Below are 16621 nucleotides of genomic sequence, written 5' to 3'. Positions count from 1 at the left end.
GTGGGCAGCATGAGCCCAAGGTTCAGGTTAGAGCTGGCTGAGGGTGAGCTGCATGTGGAATGTTTTGATGTCAACATTATCGTGGTGGGGGAGGGCAATACATTTTGGGGAGTAATTGGGATATGAAATGGATTGCAAACATATATAATTTGCCAAAGCACTGAACCCACTGTGCAATTTTATATCGGGAGAGGTGAGGAAACATGGTTTAGCAGATAGTACACATGAGAAATATGTTCTCAATGGCTGGGAAAGGCAGCAGATACTGAATTTAGGTGGAATAACCCTTCCTCCCTTGGTTTCCACTGCTCCAAGACATAGCTAATCAGCTGAATGGGCTTGATGGAGTGTGTGAGTTTTCCTAAAGTAGTAAAGGATTGGTTAAGAGAGTAGCCTCTTCAGGGGCCATGAACTTGAGGGTTCTGGACTCATACATCAGAAAGACCTCTGGTACAATTTTGTATTTTTGGTCTGCTCTACCTTTGTCCTTTCTAGAATCTGTAAGATGTAACAACGGCAAAGTAGGCTGTGACAATGGTCTTGCATATGTGTCATTCCCGCCATCTGTGTGGATGAACATGACACTAGATAAGGGGTCAAAACACTGTGTGCCTGCCCTCCCTGACACACAGGGAGAGGAGATACCTTTGCTCTGCATGAGGCCAGAGCATGTGCAGCTCCAACCCCCTGGAAGTCCTCTCCAGCTCCTCTACCCTTTGAATGGCTTCGTCCCTCTCCAGTCTCAAGCCATTCTTGCCCTGGCCATACCTCTGCCTCTCTATCCACATCTCCAATTTTTGCTAACTCAAACCACACTGAGTCATCAAGGATAACTTCCTGTTACGCAAAAGTGGGTGGCACAGACTAGTGCAGGGGAGTGGACAGTATTTCTTATTGAAGTGTATAATGGCTGTTTACTGCCGACTAAAATATAAAAAGAGATGGGTTCATATCAGGCACATTGGATGTGAAGGATCTGCCCACTGAGGGAGGAGAGAGCAAGGGAGACTAGAAGGCTGGTCGAGGGGCTGGCTCCAGCTGAGGGCTTCCTAATATGACATATCCCCCAAAGAGAATAAGCAAAGACATAGCTGAGTATGCAACTAGGGATTTTGGAGTCCCCTATTCTTCTCTGTTGCAGGCTCTAAACAAAGAGCAAAAGACCACAGAGCTCTTGTAGTGACAGCAGTAGCAGCAGCAACACAAGGGCCAGCTTGCTTGGACTGGAATCCCAATAACTCTAGTTACTAACCACTTAATGATTGTTATTTATGTTATTTATTTGTTCTTCTGTGCCTCAATGTTTTGCTCTGTCAATTGGGGATTAGAATATTACCTATTCCCAAGTGACATCATGAAAATGAAATGAGAGAACATGTGGAAAGCATTTAGAACTATTACCATTATTCTCTCTCTCTCTCTCTCTTTCTGTCTCTCTTTATGCATGTATGTGGGCATGCATCTATCAATCCATGAATGTATGTATGCATCTGTGTATACATGTATGCATCTATCTATCTATGCATATTCCTATGTATGCATTCATCTATCTGTCTGTCTATCAATCATTCATATGCAGTTTGCATATTGCTAATTATATACTATCCTCTTTTCTTCCTAAGCATACCTTTGAAAGGATTGCCATGGTAGGAGAGTGGCTTCTATTTCAAGCTTTATGCATCTCTTCTCATCCACATCAGTCCCACAGGTGCTCAGTCACACCTTGGGAGAGGACAGGCTCTGTCTTTGATTCCCATGTAGCTCTGTGTTGGAGACCCTGCTTATTGCAGGTCCTCCATAAGGGCTTCTGGGATGAATCTGTTAAGAATGCAAGGTTTGATGCAAGTCAAATGGTCTCTAGAAGCCTTCATGTAAAACACTTTCTTAAGGGAATCTCTATTTATTGCATTTGTTTTCTTGTACAGGGGTTTTGGTGGGGGGTAGGTGGGATTTATGTACTCCTCCTGCACATCAGCCACTTGGGAAGCTTGTAGATTCTCATTTACAAGCCATTCCCTTCAAGTTTACTCAAATACTATTACTCCTTTCTTTCCTAATGACAGTGTGGAAGGCAAATTAATTTCTACTAGCCTCTAGCTGTGAGATTTATCGAGAAGACTCTAAGATATTTAGGACAGCCAACTAAATGAGGAAAATTGATGCCATGGATTATTAACTTTGCCTTGATGAAATTAATGAAAATACTCCCAGAAATGGAGCTTCTCAGCCCATCTTAGTGCCTTCCCCAGATGGCTCTTGGTATGACACTTCAGGAGTCTTTAGGTGTGAGTGGCTCACACCTCTAATCCTAGCTACTCAGGAGGCTGAGATCTGAGATCCCAGGTTGAAGCCAGCTAGCCCTAGCAAGAAAGTCTGAGATAAGAATCTCCAACTAACCACCAAAAGTGTTGAAGTACAGCTGTGGCTCAAGTTGTACAGTACCAGCCTTCAGTGAAAACAGCTAACAGACAATGACCAGGTGCTAAGTTTGAGCCCCAGTACTGGCACAAAAATACAAATAGAAAGTAAATAAATAAAAAGAATGGGGCATTTCTGCAAGATCCTTCACTGTTTGGCTTCTCCACTGAACTAGCCTCAGAAACTCCATCTACCTCTATTAGGCCTGTGGTCAGGGCTATCTGTGTTTGAAAACCAACCAAGCACTATTATAGCAAATCAATTTGGTTGCTGTTAGTAGAAAGCAAGTCCTTTGGAAGAAAAATATCTAAATAAGTGGCTTCTTGTGGCTCCCAAAGTATTGTATTTTCCAGCATGCCGGGCTTGTTGCTTATTTTTCCTTACAAAGCACTGTCTGATTTCAGTGTTTCTCATTCTTGTTTTCTTGACAAGTTAGTTTAGGGCCTGTCTGACTCAGCTGGTAATAAAAGTGATAACCAGTCCCTCGGAACCCTGAGACTTTTGCTGAGATTTCACAGGCAGCCTTGCTCCGAAAAGACTCTGTACAGCACTCTGTTTTCAGAACTGCATTTTCCTGGGACTTCAGGTCCCTAACTGAAGTAGCAGAAGCATTACCACATTGCCACCCCATTTATATTCAAATGTGTTCCTAAATGGTGACCAGCAAATGAGATCAACTTTGTTGTCTGGCCACTCTAACCCCTGATCCAAGAATACAGCTGAAAGGGCTGATGTAGTATTGTTACTAAAATGTCCCTGGGATTGGGAATTTCTCTCTTTTTTTGCATTTAAATGTTGTTGATGGCTTGGTAGAATCCACAGTCACCCCACATGATCATTTTAGTAAAGCATTTCATTCCCCCAACCTTCCTTACCAATCCTGATTATTTATTTTTGTTTATTTGTTCTTGTGCTGGTACTAGGGTTTGAACTCAGGACCTGGATGCTGTCCCTGAGCTTGTTTTGCTCAAGGCTAATGCTCTACCATGTGAGCTACAGCTTTACTTGCCGCTTTTTTTGGTGTATGTGTGATCAACTGAAGATAAGAATCTCATGGACTTTTCTTCTAGGGATGGCTTCCAACTGTGACTGTCATATCTCAGTGTCCTAGGTAGCTTGGATTACAGATGTGAGCCATCATACCTAGCTCTGATCCCTATTCTAGAGCTTTTCATACTCTACAAGGTTTCTGTTGACGTGTTACAGAAGTCCATCCTCTGGGACATTCCCTCAGCACCCCACCTTCCCTTCAGCAACTTGGATTTCATGCCACTGTCAGTGTTTCATTAATTCTAAAGACTGTTGACAGGTACATTTGACAGAAAGGGTAGGGTAGTCATTGTCCCAGGTGATCGGAGCTGTGCTGTTCTATCAGGAGGTCACATGTACCCTGGGTATGGACCTCTCTACCCTTGAGCACAAAAGCCTGGCATGCCTCCTTCCCTCCATATCCTTCCTTCAGATTCAGTGGTGAACTGAGCCTCTTGCCTCCCCTTTGCCCTCTGCCACCATCTGCTCTGTCCTCTTTCCTGGCTCAGAAGAGGTTGGTTGGCAGCAGTTTGACATGAAGGTCTTGCCTGGGGATGGTTGCCTTGAGTGAGGGATCTGTATGTTGGATTGTCCCCCTCCACTGGCTAGATTTACTATTCACTGCTTATCTGATATTGCGGTCTGATCAAAGCCCGTCTGAGGATCCGGCCAGAGGTCAGTGGTTGCTGTTTGCCCCTGAGATCTCTCCTGAACAGCCCACTTTGCTTGATTAATGATTGAGGGCAGAGACTATTGGGCTTTTTAGCAGCACGTTTCCCGCATTTCCAGCTTCTGGGTCAGGAAGAAAATGGTCTGGTATAAGATGCAACTGGTCTCTGTGGCTCTGACCTTGGCTGACCATTCAGCTTCTTTTACCTTCAAGGATGACAATGCAGGTGTATAACCATCCCTGAGCCCTTAGAAGCAGACAGGGGCATTGCTAAAGTGCCTTATTGGTTTTCACTGGAGTCTCAGATTTACTATGGGGAAGACAAGCCCCAGTGCCTGGGAGGCAGACAGTCTGGCGCATCCCCTGTCTTGCCGGGACCTCTGTCTTCCTGGCTGATGGTGGGTAGACAGATGCTGGCAGCTGCTTTGTCCAGATGGGCTTGGATGGTCTCTGTGGATGAGCTCAGAGCATATAATGCAAGGGCTTATATTTCATGACCTCAGGTCCTAATCTGTATTGCAGTAAGTGAAGTGGGCATCTGGGTTTCCAAAGGGGGCAGCCTCCACCTGCTATGTGCTTGCCCAGGGAGTAAGTCTCTCTTGATTCTAATAAGGTAATAAATCCTCTCTCACACACAGATACTGTTAGAGATGGTCTGAATGTTGCATTGCCTCATCATTCTTCTGTTGCAACCCCATCCCCAAGATGATGGAGTTAACTTTTATGACCTGATGCATACATGGAAGACATTAGATCATCAAAGTACAGGTCTCAGAAGTAGGCCAAGCTGGGCACTGATGGCACACACTTGTAATCCTAGCTACTCCAAAAGCTGAGACCTAAGGACCAGAGTTCAAAGCCAGCCTGGGCAGAAGAGTCTATGAGAACACCCAAAAAGCTGAAGGTATAGCTGTGGCTGAAGTGATTGAGCTCTATCCCTGAGCCCAAAAGCTCATAAACAGCACCCAGGCCCTGAGTTCAAGCCTCAGGAATAGAACAAGAAAAAAGAAAGAAAGAAAGAAAGAGAGAGAGAGAGAGAGAGAGAGAGAGAGAGAGAGAGAGAGAGAGAGAGAGAGAGAAATGGGCCTAGAACTATCTAAAAGGGAATGAAGAGACCACTTCCATCACATGAGAACACAGCAAAAGATCATCATCTGCAAGTCAAGAAATAGGCAGACAATATCTCTACCAGCCTTTGGGCTTGGAACTCCATCCCCCTGAATAGTGAGAAACAGAATTCTGTTGTTTATAGATTACCCCACCAATGGTGTACTATTAGAGTATTCTAGAATCTCAGAGATAGGGATCAGATGGTAGGATTGTTTGTAATGTAGCCACTAAGTCCCTCTGCCTTGAAGGGTTCTGTGTTACCAAGTACTGCGCCTCCTTTCCTGTGCTCAATTGTCTGTGCATCCAGCTGGCCTTCCTGTCTTCCCTCTGCTTATCCTTTTTAGGTCTTGACTATTAAGCACATTCTTCTCATCATGGTCAGCTTAACAGTCTTACTAGTGGGTTTTGCTTCTGCTGACAGGTTCCTAAATAAAGTGCAGTTATGGATGTAATAAGAGTTCTGATGAAAACTCTTAAGAAAACTTAAAGTCTAATTTTCCATCCCTTGGCCTCAGTCAATGTGTATGGATTAGATTCTAATTCGCCAACAGCTGAGTGGTTCTACCTGGGTTTTCAAGAACTGCTAGCTCTCAGCAAGAGGTCCTTGCGGAGTTCTGCCTCCTAGAGATGCGTCCTCCCTTTTTTGTTTCCTCGAGGACAAACTGTGGCATGGGTAAATGAAGTTTGAAATTCTGAGTCTTCAGGATCCTTCCATCTCATGGACGTGTTTGGTTTGTGATTCTGACTTGGAGTGAGCAGTGCCAGCTCCTGTACCCTTCACCTGAGTGGCCTCGACCCACCACCATCCACCCTGTAAGAAGAGGCATCCTCTAGGCAAATACCTTGACAGCTCTTTACTTTGGTGTTTGCTCCTAAGAACAGAAGTAGAACTCTTCATTTAATTTCATTAATTCCACAAAACTTACTGAGCACATTATTGCTAGATATTTTTCAAATTCATTCTCTTTCTCTCTCTCCTCTTCCTGCCTTTTTCTATCTCCCTCCCTATTAATTTTTTTGTGCCAGCACTGGGGCTTGAACTTAGGGTTTGGGTATAGTCACTTAGGTTTTTCATTCAAGGTTGGTACTCTACCACTTGGGGCACAGCTCCACTTCCAACTTTTTCATGGCTATTTGTAAGAATCTCATGGACTTTCTTGCCTGGGCTGGCTTTGAGCTTTGATCTGAGCCTCCTTAGTGGTTAGGATTATGAGCATGAGTCATTGGCACACTGCATAAATATTCTCTCTCAATTCTCATAAATTCCTAAAAGTGGGAATTTTGAAGCATGCTGTTATTAGGAAGAATAGAATTATGGATAGGTCCAGGAGTTTGGGAGAGCCATATACCTGAGGAATAATGTGAGAGGCAAGGGATGGGAAGTGAATTGGAGGGGGTAGAAACCACCAGAGCAATTCTTATGGGATGCTTTGTGGAAGGATGACCTCTGCTCAAGATGGATAGAGAGAGTCTGCAGCTGTGAGACAAGATGATCCCTCCTCCGAAGGAGGACACTGCTGCAGCAGTGTCCGTTTGCGGAGGACATTGGAGGGCTTCCCAGGGCTGCAGCCTTTGAGCCAAGCAGGCCCAGGTTAGAATAACATGGTACTAAACTCAGTGCCTGCTATAGGTGCGGTGCTAAAATGTGCCAGGCATACTCTACTTGCCTTTTCTAGCTTCTCTAAACATCTGTGTGGTATCATTGGAAAAGCAGCTGTGCCAAAGAGCCCTGTGGCCTTGCCAGCCCAAAGTGCAAATGTGTGGCCTACAACTGGTCTATGCCAAGTTCCTCTCAAGAACCTAGCTTGTAGTGTTATAGAACCCTCTTCCTCTAGTGAGCAAAACAACCCAGGCCTTCTTATAGTGTCCATTTTATACAATACCTATATGAAATACAAATGAGGGAGGCTCCCTCCCAAGTCAAAGTTGGAGACAGCAAATCTCTTTCTCATGTTGTTTGTACCTTTCAAGCAGGATATCCACCCATTCTATCACCTATCATTTTACTCACACTCATCTATCTATCTGTCTACCCATCACCTATTCACACAACTACCTACTCATCCATCAATCCACCCACTAACCCATGTATCCATCTATCCACCAGTTTATCCATCACCATACCCATCCATGCTTTCACCCACTCATCCATCCATCCATTCATTCATCCATCATGTCCATTTATCCACCCACTCATCCATCCATCCACACATTAACTTATTCATTACCTATTTATCCATCCACCCACTCATCCATTCATCCACCCACTAACCTATCCATTACCTATCTATCCATCCTCCCACTTATCCATCCAGCCATCCATTCATCTATCTCCTACTTAACCACCCACTCATCTACTAATCTATCCATCTACTCACCATTCCATCCATCATATACACATCCATCCACTTACTCATCCACTTATTAATCTGCCCATCTATCTACTTACACATCTATCACCTATACATCTATCCATCTCCTCACCCATCCATCCACCTACTCATTCATCTACCCACCCACTTAACCATCCATGCATATACCCATTCATTATGTAAACATCTATCAAGCATTAACTAGGAATAAGAACTAGAAAAGCTCAGAGTTTGGTGATTTAAACACATTTATGAACTGACAATGTGTAGAAGGCTATGGAAAAGGGTGATATGGAGGAGGTGGGAAGGCCTATCTATGCCTGGAAAAGAGCATTGCTCAAGACTGTTTCTTTGAACTAGAATTCATTCTTTCTTCCAAGCAGACACACTTGTGGGAGGACTAAGAGCTTCCTTTGGCCTTTCTGAGTCATTCTTTTCTTTTTCCTCTACATTCCAAGCCTTTCTGTATTCATACATTTGTTGAGTGCTTTAGTTTATTGTGAATAGAAGTGCAGGGAAGGGAGAGAAATTCTATCAAGTGCTGGTCTGGCTAAACTTGAGGCAGCGCTGTGTGCTCGGCGCTGATGTGTAAGTGGTATTCAGGTGGGGGTGGAGGTCGGAGGGTCTCAGCTGACTAAAGAGCACCAAGCTATTTAGTTCTACTTTCTTTGTGAGTCCCACAAATGTCTTGAGAAATCTCCAGATCACCAAGGACTCTCAGCTTTGAGTTCTTCTTTTATTAAAAAAACAACAACAACAATACTCAAAACACCCAAATCTATACGAAGTCTTGAGTGCATGGCAGGAAGAAGGAGTGAGTTAGTCTTGCTCATTATGGAAGATTTTGGGGACATGGTTCTGTGATGGGGTCCTTGTGGGATAGGGTTAAGTTCCCAGTGATGGGAGTAGCTCTTGACTTTAGTGCCATATAAGTACCTGTATAATACAGACCCCTAAAGAGGGGCAGCCCAGACACCAAAGTGTGGCAGCCTTTTGGCCTGGGCGTCTTGTTTGGGTCAACAATGATCAGTTAGTTACCTAGGCACATCCTGACTCTTCCATATCCATCTCTCCTTCACCCACTGCCCATTCATGGAAGTGGCCTGTAGAGCCACCAGGTACATGCCTCACAATGACCACAGCAAGGAACCTGTACAGTACTAAACAGGACACGAACCCCCAGTGCTGGCTAGTATAGAGGGACACCTGCAGGAGAAGCAGTCAGCTCTGCTTGGCTGCAGCATAGTAAAAAGAGCCCACGGAGCTGGCATGCGCTGTGGGTCAGGTCTGATGTAACAGATGTTTCTGATGCTTTTGTCCTCCTCCACTTGGCTCACCACTGACTTGAGCTTCAGTTTTAGGGGACAGTCCTGCCACACAGGTTCTCATCTTGGGCTCAGCTTCTCACGTACCCAGATTCAAGATGGATACAACAAGAGGTACAGGCAGAGAACAAACCAGATCAAACCAGAATGATATTTTCTCTTTGCCTGAAGTGTGGGGACACATGGAGGAGGAGTGGTTGGGGATTGCAGGGGCTCTTCCTGTAGCCCAAGAAGCCTATTTGATCTTCCCAGGAGTTCTGTGAGGCTGGCATAGTCTCCTATTTCTATCTGGTGATGTTTGTGTGAAATATTTTTAGTAGGCTACTTGCTGCTTAGGTGTTCAGAGTCTGGTCCCTTTGACCCACTTTACTGACCATTGGTTGTCTGTGGTTAGGAGTGAGGGGTCCCAGACCTGTCCAGTATGGGCTTTGCCTTTCTCTCTCTTTCCCACTCTCAGGTGACATAATTGGAAATCGTGTATACTGGTATTAGAACTAGGAAACTGAAAGAGAATACCAAAATCAAGAGACACAGGGTAAAAAAAGACAAACGACTACAAAAGCAATACTTGCAAAACTGTTTGGTGTAAATGAACTGAACAACTCATGGGGGGGGGAAGGGAAAGGGGGAGGGGGGAATGAGGGAGGAGGTAACAAACAGTACAAGAAATGTATCCAGTGCCTAACGTATGAAAGTGTAACCTCTCTGTACCTCAGTTTGACAATAAAAATTAAAAAGAAATCAGTGGATAGGAAAGGGGGAGGGAAATAGACAGGGGGAAAGGTGGGAGAAAATGAGGGAGAAGGTAACACGTTGGATAAGAGATTTACTCACTGACTTATGCATGAAACTGTAACCCTTCTGTACATCACTTTGACAATAAAAAAATAATAATCAGTGGACAAAAAAAAAAAAAAGGTCAGCTGAGAAGGGAGCTGCTCTTCTCCCAGAAGCATGCTTAGTCAGGGAGACAGCAGCCACCGGCCATCTTGCTCATATAGATCAGTGTGTGTGTGTGTGTGTGTGTGTGTGTGTGTGTCCTTGGGCTTGAATTCAGGGCCTGAGTGCTGTCCCTGGCTTTTTTGCTTATGGCTAGTGCTCTACCACTTGAGTCACAAATCCACTTCTAGACATTTTGGTGGTTAATTAGAGACAAGAGTTTCAAGGACTTTCATTCCCAAGCTGCCTTTGAACTGTGATCCTCAGATCTCAGCCTCCTGAGTAGCTAGGATTAGTCATGAGCCATTGGTGCCTGGCTAGTAAATACTGTGTATCTTAATGATACACAACTGCCTTCATTTGCTGATGTATCACCTGTGACTTCTTTAAGTTAGAAGACAGGGTTAAGTTATTGTGAAAGACTGAGTAAGACTCTTTCCTAGCACCAGTGGCATATGCCTATAATTATAGCAATTTAGGAGGTGGAGATCTGAGGATCACATTCAAAGCTTGCATAGTCAGGAAAGTCTTTGAGACTCTTACCTCCAATTAAGCATCAAAAAGTCGAGAAGTGGAGCTGTGGCTCAAGTAGTAGAGCACAAGCCTTAAGCAAAAAAGCTTAGCAATAGTGTCCAGGCCCTGAGTTCAAGCCCAGGAGCAGCGCACGCACGTGCATGCACATGCGCGCACACACCATACCCCCCCCCCAAAAGTCTACCATCTCTCAAGAGTCGTGCTAGAGCCTGAGGACCTTTTGGGGGACCCCATTCTTGCACCAATTCCTTCCTTTGTCCATGCCATGTCCTCATTTTACCCTAGTAATCAATCTCTGCACTTTATGTTACTTGAGCAACTAAGTCACATGTTTACAGGCCTCCGTCACGGTGTTGTTTATGCTGGTTCCCTGTGTTGATGTTCCGATCCACTTGCCAATCTTGTCCCTGGTGGGCTGGGTCTTCCTTTCGTGAACTGTATTGCCTGGCTGAGCTGTTTAAGAAACACAGGGAGCCAGAGGCTGTTGGTACAGCTATCCGTCACCATGTCTTAACTGGTGTCATAAGCATTAGTCCCACTTTTTGCTGGTTTCATTCCCATTGTCCTGAATTGGATCAATAAAAAAATGCCTCATTGCTCTTGTTTTTGCAGATCTCCAACCTCTACCTGTATGACAGCGTTCTGATGCTGGCCAATGCCTTCCACAGGAAGTTAGAGGACCGAAAGTGGCATAGTATGGCCAGCCTCAATTGCATACGGAAATCCACCAAGCCATGGAATGGAGGGAGGTCCATGCTAGACACAATCAAAAAGGTGTGTAAAAAGGAGTATTCCTCTGGGGTTGTGGAGACAACTCCCTCCTTACACTCTCACTCTGCCCAAGCAACATCTGTCCTGAAACTGAGCTCTTTGTATGCCTCCTTGGTCCTCTCTCCAGGTTGCTCTTTTGTCACTCTTCTTGTCCCCACATTTGAAAGCTGGGTGAGCTGTGGTCCATGCATGTGTGTTATTATTATTGCCTCCACTTTAATTCAAGGAGATCTGGCTTTAGAAAGGTTGGAGACAGCCACCAATCCTATGTTTGTTCCCACACCTATCCTCTGTCTGCCAGTTATCCCTGGAAGGTTGCCATTGTTCCCTCGTGAGAGTGGTGGTTTCAGTTGATTGACATTGTCATTTGCCGATCATCTAGGACCTCAGCATGTGTATGCCTATGCATGTGCGCTCGTATGCACACACATTGCCCCTTTGCTGTGTCTCCCTGGAAGCCATGTTAGAAGGCTGGGTTTGAAGCCAATTGAGTAATTCACACAAGACTTGTTAGAGTGAATTGGCTTTTAGAGGCTTCAAAAGAGCATTTAGAGAAATCTATAGTGTTAAAGAGTCTTAGTTACAATAAATTGCACATGGCTTAGATAGTAGTAAACATGTTCCTGTGTTGGCTTGAATTTACTGCAGCCTAGGATAAAGCTGGGTCGCTCCTGGGCTCAGTCTCTGTGATTCTTTGTGTTCACAGTATTCATGGGAGATTAGGTTGAGTGAGACCCTAGCCCCAGACTTAAAAGAGATGAGGGAGAGATTACCATAGCCTCCACTGCCTGCTGTTCCTATGGAACTCACAAAGCTGCTAAAGAGAGAGCAGGGCTAGTATGTCCTCCACAGTCAGTATATGTCTGACAATGCACTTTATTTATGTGTATATTTCTCCTTCAGTTCTGTTGTCTCTATGGCATAGGTCTGATTTATTTCAGGCCAAAGCGGGCGTGGGGGAGGAGGAAGGAATGGGCACTGGTTTTCCCAAGCTAGCATATGTAACAAAACCATATTTGCTCAACCAATGTGCTCACTTACTGCCCTGCAACTTAAGGCTGTGTGTCAGAAATGGCTCCTGATGACCTTTAACTTCCTTCTGGCATCAGAAAAAGAGAATCACTTGGAGCAGGTCTCAAGGGGAAGTCTAAGCCTTGAGAGGATATAAATGATGCCACTCTCTTATTTCATGGCAAGCACAGTGCCTGGCACATAGCAGGATATGTCAATACAATGACTATATGGATGACAGGTATAAGTCTTGAGATTTCTCCTTTAAATGCCTTGGGAAGTGGCCATCCTGCTCCACATTTTAGTACTGCTAGCAACTCTGTCCTTGTTCTAGGTGCATATGGCCTCCTCAAGCCCCAGTGGCTCCCTTACTTTGACCATTTTCTTCTTGGTGACTCTAGTCATGTTTCCTTGTTCACCAGTGGTCTTCCCTTGTCTCCTGCAGGGTCATATCACTGGCCTCACGGGAGTGATGGAGTTTCGGGAGGACAGCTCAAATCCCTATGTCCAGTTTGAAATCCTTGGCACAACCTATAGTGAGACCTTTGGCAAAGACATGCGCAAGGTAAGTCCCAGGACTTCATAGCCCAGTCTTTCTGCCATGGTGCCACTAGAGATAGTCACAACCATGGGGGTCTGTGTTTTCCCAGTAACTGTTCACTGGCAAAAAAAAATCTCTCTTTCTCACCTTTCTTTCTGTTCATGCTGCTTTTGATGCTGGTGTTTATGGGGCATGCTGGACAGGTGGTACAGAGAGCTTTCCAGACAGGAAGTGCCTCTAGTGAGTCTCTGAGATTTCAGGGGAAGACCAGAGTCCTGCTCCTTGTACTAGGTGAATTGCTTTGCAGGTCTCAAGGGTCAGTAGATGTTCCCCAGAGCTGTGAAGTCAGTCCAACTGTGGGGACAAGTGTGAATTGTGGCTGACACTAAGACAGAGGTCACAGTCAACTTTCTCCCAGAGGATGAGAGCTCTTGAGCAGGGTAGGGGCAGTGATATCAGGGAATAGAGGCCGGCAGGCCTGGAGTCCCGTATGATGATAGAGGAAAGTGTAGACTTCTACCCATCATGTAATACATAAAAGTTGTGTATTAGTCATACAAATTCCAGGAGGCTTAGCAATTGATTGTGATATGATAACTTATACATATAGATTGTTGATATTTTGGGGTTACCTGAAGGTTTGTTTTTGTGGTTCCATTCAGGAGATGGATGGCCATCTTCTGTCACCATGTATATCCCAAGTGTGATGCATAATATTGAGGAACTCTGGTTGCTCCATGTCATTAAAGGTGCCCCAAACTGTGAGCCATGGTTGAGGGGCTGTGAATGATGGTCAGAATTGCTTTGGATTGTGACCAAAAGAAAAACTGGCTTCTGTTTGGACTTCTGTCTACTAAAGGAATGCCACTGCAGGGGAGCACATCCGGTCACTGTGCTGTGAAAGAAACTGCTGAACTTGCTGTCTGCCAAGACCACCATTCCTGATCAGCCGCAAATCAAGGAGCCTACTGTTTCCCTCACTTTCCTACCCCTTATTTCCACTCCTCTCAATCTCAAGGTCTCCAGTGTTGGTGGATGGTTGGCTGTGGGAGTTCCTGCCTCCTCTCAGGTAGTGGACACTGTATCCCCTATGCCTGGCACCCTGCTGGCCACTCCTGGTGTCTGAGAGAGGGAGAAACGCTGCACCCTCCACTTCTTGTGTCAGGTGTCTGGGCCTTCCATGTTGCCAAGGCAACGTTTCTCAGAAACCCCCAGCAGCCAATAGGAAGCTGGAATCTCAGTATAAGGAGCTTCTGAGCAGGAGGCCTGAATGTAATTGAGTTGGAAGGGAAGCTGATTTTCAAGTGGTCTTTATTTTAAACTGTATCTTTTTGTCATTTTAAAATCTGCCCTTAATAACTATATATCCCAGTTGTTATCTAGTCTGCCTAGAAGCTTATGGCTTCTAGGAGAAGTTGTCTAGAAAGCAAGGGGATGGTATTTACCAGGGTAAATGTTTGTTATCCAGACTCAGGGGCATTTTAGGATGAAGTAAGGAGAGGGAATTATGAAAGGGGTCACCAGTGTAGGTCAGCTTTTGAAGGCAGAGCCAAGCTTTGGCTCTCAGGTGATTGATGCTGGGAAGTTAGAGTGACTTAAGAGAGAAAACATTGGCATGAGAGAGAAGACAACAGAGTAGCTGGCAGATGTGAAGATACAGTTAAGGGGAAAGGGCTGAGCCACATGAAGGCAGTGAGTGCAAAGATATCCTTTGGAGGAGCCTTGCCATAGCCACCTGCCACAGCTAGAGTCACTAGAAGAAATAACTAGAAAGCTTAGCTGAGATTGTTGTGCTGACTGCTCAGGGGTTCCCTGCAAAGGTGATGTGTGTGTGTGTGTGTGTGTGTGTGTGTGTGTGTGTGTGTGTGTGAAAAACAACTATAAAAAACAAAATTCCAGTCGTTTCTTAAAGTTTGAAAGCAAGGTAATTGTTTAGAGAGGAAATGGGTATTTTTCTTCAACTAAATACCCTACAGGGAAGTCTCAGGTAGTGAGTCACCCAGGATTTAATGGTATCAAGAGGGCTTGGATTATTCAGTCACTGCATCGAAGGGAGGGAATATGAGTCGCTTTTCTTGGCAGGGTGCTGGACAAATATTAATTAAATTATCTCATCCAGGAAGTGCATTCTTGTTGAGGGAGGGCTGGATGGCAAAAATAAAAAGTCGGTGTCACTGGCCTGCTGTATAACTCCAGGCAAAATGTGAATAAGGGTCTCTGTGTTGGACTTGGAGCATGGATCTGACTCTGGGGGCAGTGTTTTGCTGGGAAGTCACTTGGCAATGCCCACTAGGGATTTTGTTTTGTAGTGATCTAGGCTTCATCCTTTTGGAAGTTTGTTTTTGTCTCAGAACTATAACCCAACTCTACCAATTTCTAATTGGCTTTGTTTTTCTAGACAGAAATGTCAAAGGGGAGTTCCATGGGCTTATCACTGCAAATTCCCTTAGCTTTTAATACAAGCTAGGAAGTATCCATTAGAGGTCCTAATGACTGTTCCCAAAATGAGGGCATATGGGAAGCTGTTTGGCGTAGGACAAGAGGGTGGCAAGCAGGAACTATTGAGCATCTACTCTATACAAAGTGTAAGATATACATGTTGTCCCATTCACTCCAAGGCCCTCTGCATTGCTCTAGCTCTGCCCCTCCTGAGTTGCTGTAACCCCTCTCCTTCTCTAAGCCTCTGTTAGATGCAAGGGCACAGATAACAGTGAAAGAGAGGGCAGTCAGTGTAATTACCCCCACGGAGCTCCTAGCAGGACACAAGCCCCGATGACATGGGACATAAAATCTTACTCTTTCTCTAACCCTGTCTACCCCAAATCCTATTATAGCAGGCAGTCCTTGGCGTATGGTGGACCATAGCTTCTCATCACAGTGCGTGCCAATGGCAGAGGCTTTGGTGCTCTTGGTGCAGGTCTCTGGAGCATTCCTGCACAGGTGCAGCTGGGATTACTCAATTCTTCTGGTATGCTAGGAACAGGTATCTGCTCCTTAGAAAGACCAAGGGCTGAGCAGGGTACAAAAAGCATCACTTATGGAAAAGCTTGTGTTAGGGGTAGGTGTTTTAGGATAATTGACGGGAGAAGGCAGCCATAGGTATGTTTCTCTCTTTGTCATGACTGCTATACTAGTTGCAGCCCCAAGGAAAAGTTCTCCCATGACCTGACTGAGGAGCTCACCTGCCCCTCTCCAGCCTAAACACACAAAATATATATTCTTCCACTGACACAGTATACCTGGTACTATGAAATCTTGGAAAAATGCCAATTATTATGGGCCTTTGGGACCTCATTTCCAGGTAGGGGCATCCACATGATTCATGGGCTCAAAGGAGGGTGAGAGTTTCCTTTTTATATTTTAATGTCAAAGTGAAGTACAGAGGGGTTACAGTTTTATCCATAATACAGCTAGTACATTTCTTATCCAACTTGTTACCTCCTTCTTCATTTTTCCCGGCCTCCTCCTCCCCACTTCTTTCTCCCCCCATGAGTTGTACAGTTGGTTAACGCCATACGGTTTTGTAAGTATTGCTGTTGCATTGGTTTGTCTTTTTATCCTTTGCCTCTTGATTTTGGTATTCCCTTTCCCTTTCCTAATTCCAATACATGTATATACATTATCCAGGGTTTTAAAGTCATTTACAGTGCTATTGGGTAAAACCACATGAAGGGAATATGAAGAAAGAAGAAAAAAAAGTCATGGTTTCACATGGCATATTGAAAATAACTACAACAGTGACATATACTTGTTTTTATAAGTTGAAGTTCATTTCACTTAGTATCATCTTATGTATTCATACTGGCATAGCTCTTAAGCTATTGTTATCTTCTTCTATAATTATCCTAGATGTGTACTAATTACTTCATATGAGGGGAGCTATAGAGTCTATGTTTCTTTG

At 44.7% G+C, this 16621-nt stretch overlaps 1 protein-coding gene across 1 annotated transcript in view; it reads left to right on the top strand.

Annotated features, from left to right (window-relative positions):
- Grid1 (glutamate ionotropic receptor delta type subunit 1) overlaps positions 1 to 16621 on the top strand; it is a 749173-nt gene that overhangs the window by 506433 nt on the left and 226119 nt on the right. The window contains exons 7-8 of the mRNA XM_048339184.1: positions 11010 to 11171; positions 12625 to 12744. Of these exons, the coding sequence (XP_048195141.1) occupies positions 11010 to 11171; positions 12625 to 12744 (282 nt within the window). The remainder of the gene's footprint in view (positions 1 to 11009; positions 11172 to 12624; positions 12745 to 16621) is intronic.

Source organism: Perognathus longimembris, chromosome 2 (genome assembly GCF_023159225.1).
Source record: "Perognathus longimembris pacificus isolate PPM17 chromosome 2, ASM2315922v1, whole genome shotgun sequence".
Taxonomy (NCBI): domain Eukaryota; kingdom Metazoa; phylum Chordata; class Mammalia; order Rodentia; family Heteromyidae; genus Perognathus; species Perognathus longimembris.
This window is presented reverse-complemented; position numbering and strand designations above follow the sequence as displayed.